This window comes from Coregonus clupeaformis, chromosome 30, assembly GCF_020615455.1.
Source record: "Coregonus clupeaformis isolate EN_2021a chromosome 30, ASM2061545v1, whole genome shotgun sequence".
In the NCBI taxonomy this organism is placed as follows: domain Eukaryota; kingdom Metazoa; phylum Chordata; class Actinopteri; order Salmoniformes; family Salmonidae; genus Coregonus; species Coregonus clupeaformis.
In genome coordinates this window covers 17,261,531-17,275,586 of record NC_059221.1, presented here as the reverse complement: position 1 = coordinate 17,275,586, position 14,056 = coordinate 17,261,531, and the positions used below count along the sequence as shown (strand labels likewise).

The 14,056-nt window shown below is 41.3% G+C and overlaps 1 protein-coding gene across 3 annotated transcripts in view; it reads left to right on the top strand.

Annotated features, from left to right (window-relative positions):
* Positions 1–1,336: 1,336 nt before the first annotated feature.
* LOC121545760 (arf-GAP with coiled-coil, ANK repeat and PH domain-containing protein 3) overlaps positions 1,337–14,056 on the top strand; it is a 111,098-nt gene continuing 98,378 nt past the window's right edge. For all 3 annotated transcript variants that reach the window (XM_041856560.2, XM_041856559.2, XM_041856561.2), the window contains exon 1: positions 1,337–1,521. In XM_041856560.2, the coding sequence (XP_041712494.2) occupies positions 1,475–1,521 (47 nt within the window). In that variant the 5' untranslated portion in view covers positions 1,337–1,474. The remainder of the gene's footprint in view (positions 1,522–14,056) is intronic.

Below are 14,056 nucleotides of genomic sequence, written 5' to 3'. Positions count from 1 at the left end.
TAGAATCACTTATCTCTGATATGATACAACAACAACAAAAATGTGTAGTGTGTATGAATGGCCTTGTCAAAGGGACAGATTTGGTGATGACAAAAACCGACCTATTGCATGTGTGAGAGGCGAGGAGGGGTAATAAATTCCAGATTAATAGTGAAGATTTCTGCACAACTCTAGAGCTCCTCAACTCCTTCTTGAACCAGAGCCATCCCAGATGTTAGCATCTTCGCTGCATCAGTTATCACATTGGGCTGCCAGGGCAGAAATCCTTCTTCATATCATGTTTCTCTGTGAGAATCTGTTTGCCTGTGTGAATGTGTTGCCTCCAGATCTCACCAGAGATTGGCACTGGGGAAAATAGGAATTTAGTTGCGCTTCAGTCAAGGACTGCCAGCTGTGATGAGAGGCCAAAGGTCATCTGACTGTGAATTTTTATTTTATTTTATTTTACCTTTATTTAACTAGGCAAGTCAGTTAAGAACAAATTCTTATTTACAATGACGGCCTACACAAAGACTAGAGAGGAAACTCCAAGCTCAAAACAGTTAATTCATTTTCAGATACACTCTCAAGTATACTGAATTTAGTACCATTCACCAGAGGTGTGGACTCGAGTCATGTGACTTGGACTCGAGTCAGACTCGAGTCATGAATTTGATGACTTCAGACTCGACTCGACAAAATGTACAAAGACTTGCAACTCGACTTGGACTTTAACATCAATGACTCGTGACTTGACTTGGACTTGCGCCTTATGACTCGAGAAGACTTGCTACGAGGACTTGTAATGACTTGCAAAGCCTTGCTAAGAGGACTTGAAATGACTCGAAACTAAAATGTAGGACTTTGGACTCGACTTGAGACTTGATGGCTTTGACTTTTGACTCGACTTGGGACTTGCCTCATCTTTGACTCGACTTGACTCGGGACTCGAGGGCAAAGACTTGAGACTTACTTGTGACTTGCATAACAATGACTTTGTCCCACCTCTGCCATTCACACATGCAGATGCATACATGCGCGCACACACACACACACACACACACTGTGTGATAAGCGTCCATGAACGTTAGGGTTAGGGCAAACTGCAGGCTATGTCCACTCATACTGTCTCTGCAGTAACGGCGTAATAAATAAATAAAATACATGTGTTCAATTGATATTGACAACATGCCCTTACACAAAAATGTTGTGTGTTGTAGGATACCATATGCGAGGTGATTTCAGGCAGGATACGATCCCTACATGTGAGCGCGCTTTCCTTTGAGAATGAACTATGACGATAGTCCCTATTTTTGCAGCGGTCTAGCGGTTCAAATATTCCAGGCTCTTGTTTCAGTGTAGTAGCACAGTGAAGACAGGGAGAGTTGGCTATTGTTGCACATCGGAATAGCCAACATATCTACACTCTTCTGTCGTTTATAACTTTCGGGAAATGAAATTGATTAATTAAGCTTGAAGACTAAATCCAGCCAAAATGACGGTGGATTTTGAAGAATGTGTGAAAGATTCACCCCGGTTCAGGTAAGAATTTGCACTGATCTTCTGTTCGCTTGTTGAATTCTTCAGGGATTCGCCCTATCGAGGAAGACGATCGCCAGGATAGAAAAACCCCAAAACGCCTTGAATCTGCAAATAGTTGAACAGCATAGCCTTCCATTGACTTTATATTGCAAATATGCTATGGTAAATTGCTGTCAGAATTTTTTTGTGTGCAGAATTTCAATTAATTTATCCTATATTTCCATTGCAAGGCAATTATTGCAGTGAATTGCGTAAGGCTGGACTTGGCTATTTACTATTAATACATGTGTTTCTTGCCATGTTTCAACGAAATGCGTAAAAATGGCCATTGCTTATCATAGGACAACCTTGGATGAATGGACAGTGAGCGCATGGTGAATTAACCCTGAATGAGACCCACCATGGATCCAAATGAGGAAAACAAATTACCCTTCAGAAATACTTGTAGTAGGCCTCTGATTATGAAAAATCATATTGTTTTAATTTCATGTTTGTGGAACAATATTCTGGAAATTTTGAACAAATGCAATTGGGCTTCAAAGGTATGAACATTTTGTGGTAAGAAAACAGAAATTATATAAAAAAGCATTGACATGTGATTGAACATATTGTGTAATGGTATATAAACCTGAAATTAAGTCATATTTTGTCTGAAATAGCAAACTTTATCAACTTGACCAATCCACATTTTTGTATTTTGCTGTCAAAAACATATATTTTTGAAAGTATCAACTATTTTGTGGGTTTTCTATGTATGGAGACCATCTTATTTTTAGTAATATTTGGTTGTCCTTTCTGACTTAACTTGACATAACCTAATATCTTACTTCTTTACCGTAAAACGAATGGTCGTCAATGGCAGTATTCTGACCTCATAAACCACATAATTTAAAAAATATATAATCATTTTTGTTCTTTTAATGTGTAGAGGGAACATCAAAGTTACTCTTGAAGTATTTGGTTGTCCATATTTGCAGAATTTGGAAGGGAAACAATCTCTCTAACTTGTCTATCAATATATGAATGTGACCCTATGCCTCAGTTTGGCAACCAATGAAGGCAACCTTAAGCCCAATGTTGCCTTTTTGCAACACTTACAAAACTACCTCTAGCTCTGTCTCAGAATGTTGGTTTCTCCCCCCAAAAAATTCTACATAATCACTACATCGTAGAGAAGACAGGAAACATATATCAAGTCATGTACTTGCATGGATGGCTTACAACAAATGCTTGTGTAGGAGACCAGTGTGGTCTCAGACAAGTGGACAGGTTTCTAATGTTTCAGAGGCTACTGATGCCACAATAATCATACTGACACACACCAAATACTACTAAGATATACATCTGGGTCTAAGGAGCTGCACTAGGTAGTGTTTGACATTATTTATTTAGTTTAGAACCTGTACAGGACGCAATTTAGGAAGCGTTGCATTTTTGCAACCATGGGTCTCACAGGGTTAACAAGTGCGTGAAGGTTTGGATCATGTGTCATTTTGTGGGGGTGGATTTCCCATCCCTAAAAGTGTTACAGATGAAAATACTATAATGTTATATTGTCATCAGTGTTAATATCTCGACTAGTGTCTGCTACATCCCATTCTCGGGTGATGAGCACATCCATGGGACAGACATCATGCGTTTTCCCCTCCAACCCTTCCATGACGCATGAACATTCATAGATCACATGTATTTAGAATCCTTACTGTAGCAGGCTTCCTCAGGAAAATCGTTTTAGGGAACAATCATGTGTCATACATCTGTCATACCTTGTGTTCAACTGCATGGTCATTGTCTGTAGGCAGTGGGACTGACTTTCACCAAAAGGTGATCATAATGGTGGTAATAATGTAGAATTTGAATGGCCCTTTGATCTTCTACTTGTTCTTTAGATAACACAATACATGTCGTTAATGAAAAATAGGCCTATTGTCCATTCCGAAACACATGTCCATCCCATGTCTCCACTAGATGTTTGAATATTATTTGGAGGATCTAGAGAGATGGGTTCCATGACTGGGATGTTATATGGCAGGAACTCTCCCAACTCCAAAGTCTCTTCCTTTTTAATGAACTGCTTTCCTGACAAAACGGCACAGTCACAAAGGAAGCACTTCAAACAGTGGATCTGAGGGAACTAAAAGGTCTCACGCACTGCCTCATGCTCCTCGTACTACGGCTGCTGCGGTGCACACATAGCACCAAAGGTTAGATAAATAAAGGAGGCATTCCTTTACACCCACATCCCTTCCCAATCCCCTTCCCAGCCCTGGATCTCATTCCTCCCATAGATTCCTGCCTCCCCTGCCTATGTGTGGAAGGAACTCTAGAGGCAGGCAGGCTGTGTGGGGTGTCTGCCTGCATGCCTGGGTCTTTTTACATATGTGTGCACCACTGCCACAGTAAAGCTCCCACGGATATAATCTGCTCTCCAAATCAAAGACTTCCAGACTTGGCAGCAGCACCTTAATGACTGCCATCTGGGCCTGAGAGAGAGGAGAGGCAGGCAGGTCTCAGGAAGCGCTGAGTGAAGGGTATTTACAGAAACCACTCTCTCCATGTTTATGTGCTAAAAGAGCAAGGCTGTACTGTAGCAACCATAGTGGATCATCTGGCATTAGGCAGATGTTAGCCCATCTCTCAGAGCTTCTCAGAGTTTCTTCCCTGAATGCCTCAAGAGAGAGACCATAGTTGTAACGCAATGTAATGAGAAGAAAATATATCTTTGTTTTTCCATTGCTTTCGATTTGGAATGAAAATAACACTCCTTAAATGCAAAAGTTGGCAAGAGCTACTGACCTGTAAAATCACATAAAAGAGTTGTTATCATGTGCAGACTTAATGTTTTGAGAAAGTTTTGAGCAATAGCTATGCCAACTCTATAACTAAATTCTTATGCAATGACAAGGCTGTTTTGTATCCTGAAATGACCAGAGCAGACACCAGAAGAGACACACTTCTGAAGCATATTCTTCCCACTGAATCCTGTCTGTGACAGGGCATTGAGTCCATATTCAAATAGGCCTTTTGTGTCACTTAAAAGCAGTGGAAGTATTATGCAAGAAACCCTGGAGCTGGATTTACTGACTGACTTTGAGGAAACAGTCAAGACCAGAATAGAGGGAATCAAGCTTTTTCACATTTGATATTTGAAAGGCATACTAGGCCTACTCTACTACTTCCCACACGTGTAAAAACATGCAGCCCATCAATTCTGCATGGCTGGCTTCACACGCGGCATGTTGGGGTTCGCATTATGAGCATTATGAGCTAAGACGGCTTCTCGTGTTGTGGTTCACCATTACAATCCTCATCAATACAATTTAATATACAGTTGTCATATATTAAATGGGCTATTTAGTTTGATTGATGTAGCTTTTCTATACCTGTTCCGTTTTCATAGGACAATGCTATTTACACATTCTTCAGTTGTGTTCTTAGCCTCTTGGATTCTAGATTACCAAGAAGCCAAATTATATGGTGCATGAAGTGACCACTGTGTAGCTCCAAAATTGTGGAAATGTCTCCATTGTCCTCTGTGACTGTGTGTACCCCGTGTTTGGTCTCTATGGATACACCGTTGGACGGATGTGAGATTGCAGCCATGGCACTCCAATCCACATCTGTTTTGAGAGAGGTTTATAATGGTCACTCAGCCGCAGGGATGCATGTGTTTGTGTTTGCTGCAGCACAACATTGGCAACATACAGTAACATTTGTGCTGTTTCTCCCTCACTGAGATGTTAATTTGAGGTCGCACTCACGTGCTTGTAAAACATGTGTTGTCTGTCTGTGGCCTCACTTTCACTTAGGAAGCAATCTTACATAGGTCTACATATCACACACATTGCTGTAACTCACTGGTGCTGCTCTGGCTATAAACCATGTGTAATGTAACAACAAAAGGTGACATATATCCACAGTAGCTAACATGATAGCATGTAGGCCTATTTTCCTACGGACCCATTTTCTCCCGTGAATTATGACTTTATAGCACGTTGTAATTAATACTGCCTGTGTTTGTGGGTGAGTACTGAGTATTTATGAAGCTGAGATGTGCGGTGCGGCTGGAGAGAATAGTCCGTTTACCAGCCTCCTGTCAATTAATTTGATTGCTGGCACTATAGCCCTTTCTATCCATGCTCTGTCCAACTCCTTGCATTGTCTCCTCCTCAGTTTGTCAGCAGAATGTGGCCATTGTTCGCCCAGTTCTGAGTTCCATGCTTCCGCCGTGACAATACGGACTTTTTAATTGGAGCTGACTGGCTTCAGGCATTGTGCTGTTAACCTCTGTTATTTTCAGCCTAGACTAAGACAACGTAAAAGTTCCATGCGGGAGTGTTCGATAATAAAGAAATTCATTGGACCAGCGCCGTTGCTGATTCTACAGGATTAGCATTGAAAACGTGACCAGCGGTCAGGAAATCAAGTAATAAAAGTGGCTGTAGATCTTTTGCAAAAACGTTTAAATGGGTAGAATGACAGTAAACAGTTTTTCTATGTAGTTAGCTGAAATTCACTACAATTGTGTTTATTTTCCACTTTAAGGGCTTTCTGTACTGCTAACATTCACTTCCAGTCATTTTTTTTTGCTCGCATTGCTGGTCCATTGTTTAGAATTCTTCTGCATTTATGCAAAGACTTATGGGATATTAGAATCCTATTGTCTTAACCTGTATTTCTTCAACCTAGGCTGTTGTGCGTGAGTGTGGATCCTCCTTCCCCATTCTAGTAAACATCTGAGGCCAGTGTGTAATGTGAGGCTGCCTTGAAGTTGACAGCCTGGCGGCCTGGTTGTCATGATGAGCTCTGACAGATTCAAGGAGGACAGCCAGGGAATTCGAGGTCACTGACCTTTGACCTCCACTGTGTGTGCGTGTGTGTGTGCGTGTGTGTGTGCCTGTGTGCGTGTCTGTCTTTGAGAGAATGAATTACTTTATACATGACCCACAGTCAGATAACTGGGAGGAAAACCATGACTGTGTCAGATTCCAGGATATGGCCTGCATTGGAGGAATGCTGAGCATGTGACACATTGTTCTGCTCTGTAAAAGATGAAAACTCTACCCTGAGGATACATTTAGTGTAATTTGTATTTTATTATGTTTTCAGAGAGCATCACATATTCTTCCAATGACAAAATAAGTTCATACAATGGCTTACATTATGCTAAATCTGAAATCCCGTTCTGAATGATCAGAGCAAACAAATTCCATTGTGATGATATTACTTTACTGTTTACATTACTGTGCTTATCTGATTGAGCTCCCTTTCTTACGTCTAACTGTACTTGGCTTCCAGATGTGAATCAAGCCTAGAAAATGGGTACAACTCAGCAGTAGTATAATCACCGGGGTTACTAGCCTACTATCCATTTTAGGGCTCAGGGGAATGTAATGTGGTTTGTATATCATTTTGCTATTTAGTTTTGCTTTTACTTGCAATAATTGTTTTCAATCAGCCCTGAATTGACTGTAGTTACATTGCAATTTGAGGACATAACCTCAAGCAACCGCTCCTTTCACAAATCAACATGTGACAAGTATTTACAGTGAGATTAGCTAACCTCAAATTCTTATTGTGTTCTTCAAGAGAAACACACTTGTTGCTACAAAGAAAAGCTCTGGATTAATCCAGTGGACTGCTCTAGGAGAAGACCTGCCCAGCATTAGTCTATCTCTGCCAGTAACTGCTTGGGATGTATATTCCCATTCTGTTCCTCAGAATGCAAACTGAAGCACTTATGTTGGAGAGCATGAAGTGGGTCTTTTTAAACATTTAATATGGCCGTCATCCAATATCTTCATAAGTGGTGCACTGTCCTTACCCACAGGTTTTCACAATCTCAGGGATTGTTGTTATTGCTATGATGTTGGAGTGGAGACATGACACGTGTTGAGAAACCTCTCCTATTGTTCTGTATAGAAGAAGAGTATGCATGATGTTGCTTCCATGTCATTTTATCCACATCACCTATTTTAGAGACCTTTTTAAATGACAGTTGTTCTCATAGCAACAAACCGTTCAGGTAATCATGCGATTTCGTTGCTTCTCGGACATTTGCACCGTAGTCGTCCTTCTCGAAGATCTGCTTCGGCCACAGCTGCTCCAAGCTGGAAGAGATTCCTTCCTGCTGCGCTTGGTCTTGTTGCTTCTGCTCTATTTCATACTGACCTGCTTCTTCCATTTTGAATCTGTGAGTGAGCCACCTTCTGTTCCCTTAACAGTGCTCCTACCAAGACACCATGACCTTGGTGAACAGGACGGGGGGATACTGTATTCATCTATTGGGGAGTCATTGCTCTAACAGCAAGATGCCCATCAAATGCATTCGACCACACAGCTATAACTGCAACTGATACCCACAGTCGTGTGGTGAAGCTGTGATGAATTGTTTGTCATGCAATCTCACTATGAAAGAGAAAGGATACTGTTTTAGTTCATGGATGGAATGTAGTGGAATTATATTGAATGGTGGTGCCTGCCCTGTTTTATGTTTCTCACATGGTTGTCCCATTTTGAATCCCACATTAGACAAAGGGCAGTTTTGGCTGTGTCACCTTTCTTTCCCTCTCACCGCTGCCAGTTTTTTTGGGCTGCTTTAGCCTCCTTGATTTAATGACTTTCGAACAGATCACCGGGCAGGCCTACGGGCATTTTCACCATTGAGGGTGTCAGTGATACTGTGCAGCGGATTGGAGCTGACAACTCCAGGTGATGAAAACAAATGACAGGGATTAAGTCAGCAGTTTGTGAGTCTCTCTTTCCTAATCAGGGATTAGCCCACATTATCCCTCTCTCTGTTCTGTTCAATCCCAGGAGAGGAGGACGTCAAGGTGTTTCACCTCCCTTCCAAACAAACACATCCTGCTGCTGGTGCAGTGTCACGGTGGTGGGTGAATATTATTCAAATCAGTCTATTAGAGAAGCAAATTGTTCCTATTCTCAAAGTGCACCTCTCATTGGACACATATTACCAAAGAAGCACTCTGTTTCATTTTACAATCTATTAAACAACCTTCACCTCAGCAGAAGCCAGCATTGGTGTTCCCCTCTTTGAAACTGTAGCCATTGCATGCATGCAAAAAGAAAGGCTTTCTTTCTTCTTCAAGAAACGAGATGAGATGAAACACTTTTGCCTGTTAGAACCCAGTCTTTGCTCACCAGGCTCTGTCTCTTCCAGCTAGCCGGCCAGGCAATGTAGGGCAGTCATTGGAGAACCCAGGCCTTCAACTTGATTACTGTACTGTTTGAAAGATCTACTGTACGTCTTGAGGAGCAGGGATGTCTTCACAGCAAAGGGGCAATTCCACGGTAATGTAATTACACTTTAAAATATATGCCAAACAAAAACCATTGATTTCAAAGTTTAACATACTATACAACTCTATACACAAGGACTACTTTTAACAATTTACACTGGAAAATGTATAAAAATGAGAAGAACAAAGAACTGTGCAGATGCAAACTTTGGTAACAGAATTACGGTAAAATCTCCCTCAGGTTTTTATGCGACCACCTTTTCCAAAAACTCTGTTAAATATCTGCTCCGAATTAAGATTAAAATACGTCTGCAGAAAAAATGGGGTGTCAGCTATGAAATGGCAACTTAAGTTTAAAAAAAATCTCTTGGTTATCTTTTGGTTATTGAACTACAGTACAGTGGGGGAAAAAAGTATTTAGTCAGCCACCAATTGTGCAAGTTCTCCCACTTAAAAAGATGAGAGAGGCCTGTAATTTTCATCATAGGTACACGTCAACTATGACAGACAAATTGAGATTTTTTTTTCCAGAAAATCACATTGTAGGATTTTTAATGAATTTATTTGCAAATTATGGTGGAAAATAAGTATTTGGTCACCTACAAACAAGCAAGATTTCTGGCTCTCACAGACCTGTAACTTCTTCTTTAAGAGGCTCCTCTGTCCTCCACTCGTTACATGTATTAATGGCACCTGTTTGAACTTGTTATCAGTATAAAAGACACCTGTCCACAACCTCAAACAGTCACACTCCAAACTCCACTATGGCCAAGACCAAAGGACACCAGAAACTCGTCGTGTTTGGAGGACAAAGAATGCTGAGTTGCATCCAAAGAACACCATACCTACTGTGAAGCATGGGGGTGGAAACATCATGCTTTGGGGCTGTTTTTCTGCAAAGGGACCAGGACGACTGATCCGTGTAAAGGAAAGAATGAATGGGGCCATGTATCATGAGATTTTGAGTGAAAACCTCCTTCCATCAGCAAGGGCATTGAAGATGAAACGTGGCTGGGTCTTTCAGCATGACAATGATCCTAAACACACTGCCCGGGCAACGAAGGAGTGGCTTCGTAAGAAGCATTTCAAGGTCCTGGAGTGGCCTAGCCAGTCTCCAGATCTCAACCCCATAGAAAATCTTTGGAGGGAGTTGAAAGTCCGTGTTGCCCAGCGACAGCCCCAAAACATCACTGCTCTAGAGGAGATCTGCATGGAGGAATGGGCCAAAATACCAGCAACAGTGTGTGAAAACCTTGTGAAGACTTACAGTAACGTTTGACCTGTGTCATTGCCAACAAAGGGTATATAACAAAGTATTGAGAAACTTTTGTTATTGACCAAATACTTATTTTCCACCATAATTTGCAAATAAATTCATTAAAAATCCTACAATGTGATTTTCTGGATTTTCTTTTCTCAATTTTCTGTCATAGTTGACGTGTACCTATGATGAAAATTACAGGCCTCTCTCATCTTTTTAAGTGGGAGAACTTGCACAATTGGTGGCTGACTAAATACTTTTTTTCCCCACTGTAAGTGAAGTGGATTTAGACCCGGTAATGGAGTTATGGTAACCAAACTTGAACATTGTGAAAATTATGTGCAACTTCCAGCTTTTACTGTGAACACTGAGGCTGTACCCGCTTTAAGTTACATTTTTAACAGTGGCCAAGTAGGCTACTGTGGCTATTTGATCATAATGTAGGCCTACCAGAATGGCCTACCATCAAAATCAATGGATAAAATGCATCCCATAACATTTTAACATGGAAATATCTGTCATATCATTCAGCCTACAGTAAAAATAAAAAATAAAAATAAATTGGTCATTTAGCAGACGCTCTTATCCAGAGTGACTTACAGGAGCAATTAGGGTTAAGTGCCTTGCTCAAGGGCACATCGACAGATTTTTCACCTAGTCGGCTCGGGGATTAGAACCAGCGACCTTTCGGTTACTGGTACAACACTCTTAACCACTAAGCTACTAGCAGCCAATGTGTGATGTTCAATGTAGGCCTACAGTACATTCCATGAGGCTTTTGAAAAAAACTTGCATTATTATTCCCATACTATTATTACAGAGAATCAGACAAATTATGCTTCCCTCTGCCTATTGGCTACTTAGCTTATTCAAGCCTGTCTCAAAATACAACACTGCCCCTTTAAGACAAAAAAAGCTCCTAACCTGACTCGTTTTTCAAAGATGTCTAGAAATGTTTTGTGCTCTTGTAGGATGCAATCACTCCCCTATTGGTGACTACAAATTATCTATAACTGGGGTAATAACTCACTAACTAGCAAAGGATATGAACAAAATGTGCACAGTGGCTACATGCAGCTCTTGCTTTGATCTCAAAACAAGTGCATCTGCTCACGACCACAGCTGTAAACACAGTCCAGTTCAAAGTAAATGGCACAAATCCATATATGGCAATGGTACAGTGGGGAAAAAAAGTATTTAGTCAGCCACCAATTGTGCAAGTTCTCCCACTTAAAAAGATGAGAGAGGCCTGTAATTTTCATCATAGGTACACGTCAACTATGACAGACAAATTGAGAATTTTTTTCTCCAGAAAATCACATTGTAGGATTTTTTATGAATTTATTTGCTAATTATGGTGGAAAATAAGTATTTGGTCACCTACAAACAAGCAAGATTTATGGCTCTCACAGACCTGTAACTTCTTCTTTAAGAGGCTCCTCTGTCCTCCACTCGTTACCTGTATTAATGGCACCTGTTTGAACTTGTTATCAGTATAAAAGACACCTGTCCACAACCTCAAACAGTCACACTCCAAACTCCACTATGGCCAAGACCAAAGAGCTGTCAGAGGACACCAGAAACAAAATTGTAGACCTGCACCAGGCTGGGAAGACTGAATCTGCAATAGGTAAGCAGCTTGGTTTGAAGAAATCAACTGTGGGAGCAATTATTAGGAAATGGAAGACATACAAGACCACTGATAATCTCCCTCGATCTGGGGCTCCACGCAAGATCTCACCCCGTGGGGTCAAAATGATCACAAGAACGGTGAGCAAAAATCCCAGAACCACACAGGGGGACCTAGTGAATGACCTGCAGAGAGCTGGGACCAAAGTAACAAAGCCTACCATCAGTAACACACTACGCCGCCAGGGACTCAAATCCTGCAGTGCCAGACGTGTCCCCCTGCTTAAGCCAGTACATGTCCAGGCCCGTCTGAAGTTTGCTAGAGTGCATTTGTATGATCAAGAAGAGGATTGGGAGAATGTCATATGGTCAGATGAAACCAAAATATAACTTTTTGGTAAAAACTCAACTCGTCGTGTTTGGAGGACAAAGAATGCTGAGTTGCATCCAAAGAACACCATACCTACTGTGAAGCATGGGGGTGGAAACATCATGCTTTGGGGCTGTTTTTCTGCAAAGGGACCAGGACGACTGATCTGTGTAAAGGAAAGAATGAATGGGGCCATGTATCGTGAGATTTTGAGTGAAAACCTCCTTCCATCAGCAAGGGCATTGAAGATGAAACGTGGCTGGGTTTTTCAGCATGACAATGATCTCAAACGAAGGATTGGCTTCGTAAGAAGCATTTCGTGGTCCTCTGTAGCTCAGCTGGTAGAGCACGGTGCTTGTAACGCCAAGGTAGTGGGTTCGATCCCCGGGACCACCCATACACAAAAATGTATGCACGCATGACTGTAAGTCGCTTTGGATAAAAGCGTCTGCTAAATGGCATATTATTATTATTATTATTTCAAGGTCCTGGAGTGGCCTAGCCAGTCTACAGATCTCAACCCCATAGAAAATCTTTGGTTGCCCAGCGACAGCCCCAAAAAATCACTGCTCTAGAGGAGATCTGCATGGAGGAATGGGACAAAATACCAGCAACAGTGTGTGAAAACCTTGTGAAGACTTACAGAAAACGTTTGACCTGTGTCATTGCCAACAAAGGGTATATAACAAAGTATTGAGAAACTTTTGTTATTGACCAAATACTTATTTTCCACCATAATTTGCAAATAAATTCATTAACAATCCTACATCCTCATTTTGTCTGTCATAGTTGACGTGTACCTATGATGAAAATTACAGGCCTCTCTCATCTTTTTAAGTGGGAGAACTTGCACAATTGGTGGCTGACTAAATACTTTTTTTCCCCCACTGTATATTTGCATATAGGCCTACTGCAGCTCTGATTGGTCATGCCGCACCGGTCTGTGTAGAGTACAGGCTGAGTTGTGCGTGTCAACGCAATAGAATCCTACTCCGATGCGTTCTGCCTTCAACAAAATCTCTTGCATAGTTCGTTTTGTTTCGGTGTGTTGTATTAAAAGTGGCTAATATTGCATTGTTTCGATCACAACTGCCACAGTAAAGGGAAACGTTGATAGTGTTAACTAACAGGGAAAACTCTAGAAAGTTGAGTGAAGTTGAATCTCATGCTTCTCTCTGTGGGCTGATAGTCTCGCCCGCGCACGCGCGCAGCTTAGAGGGAACATTGATGGTAACGGAATTACATCATGGGTTCCTGATCTGTGCTACACAGAAATGCATAATTATGGATATGAATGTCATTCTCCTCATTGTTTCACAAGTTTGGACATCACAGCGCAGCGCAGCATGGCACAGTAGAGCACAGTGCAGTACAATACAGCACAGCAGAGTAGAGTAGGGTAGAGTACAGTACAGTACAGTAGAGTTTAGTACAGTAAAGCTCAGTACAGTACTATACTCTACTTTTCTTTACTGTACTGTATTGTACTGTACTCTACTGTGCTATACTCACTGTACTGTGCTATCCAAACTTGTGAACATACAGTGGGGAGAACAAGTATTTGATACACTGCCGATTTTGCAGGTTTTTCTACTTACAAAGCATGTAGAGGTCTGTAATTTTTATCATAGGTACACTTCAACTGTGAGAGACGGAATCTAAAACAAAAATCCAGAAAATCACATTATATGATTTTTAAGTAATTAATTTGCATTTTATTGCATGACATAAGTATTTGATCACCTACCAACCAGTAAGAATTCCAGCTCTCACAGACCTGTTAGTTTTTCTATAAGAAGCCCTCCTGTTCTCCACTCATTACCTGTATTAACTGCACCTGTTTGAACTCGTTACCTGTATAAAAGACACCTGTCCACACACTCAATCAAACAGACTCCAACCTCTCCACAATGGCCAAGACCAGAGAGCTGTGTAAGGACATCAGGGATAAAATTGTAGACCTGCACAAGGCTGGGATGGGCTACAGGACAATAGGCAAGCAGCTTGGTGAGAAGG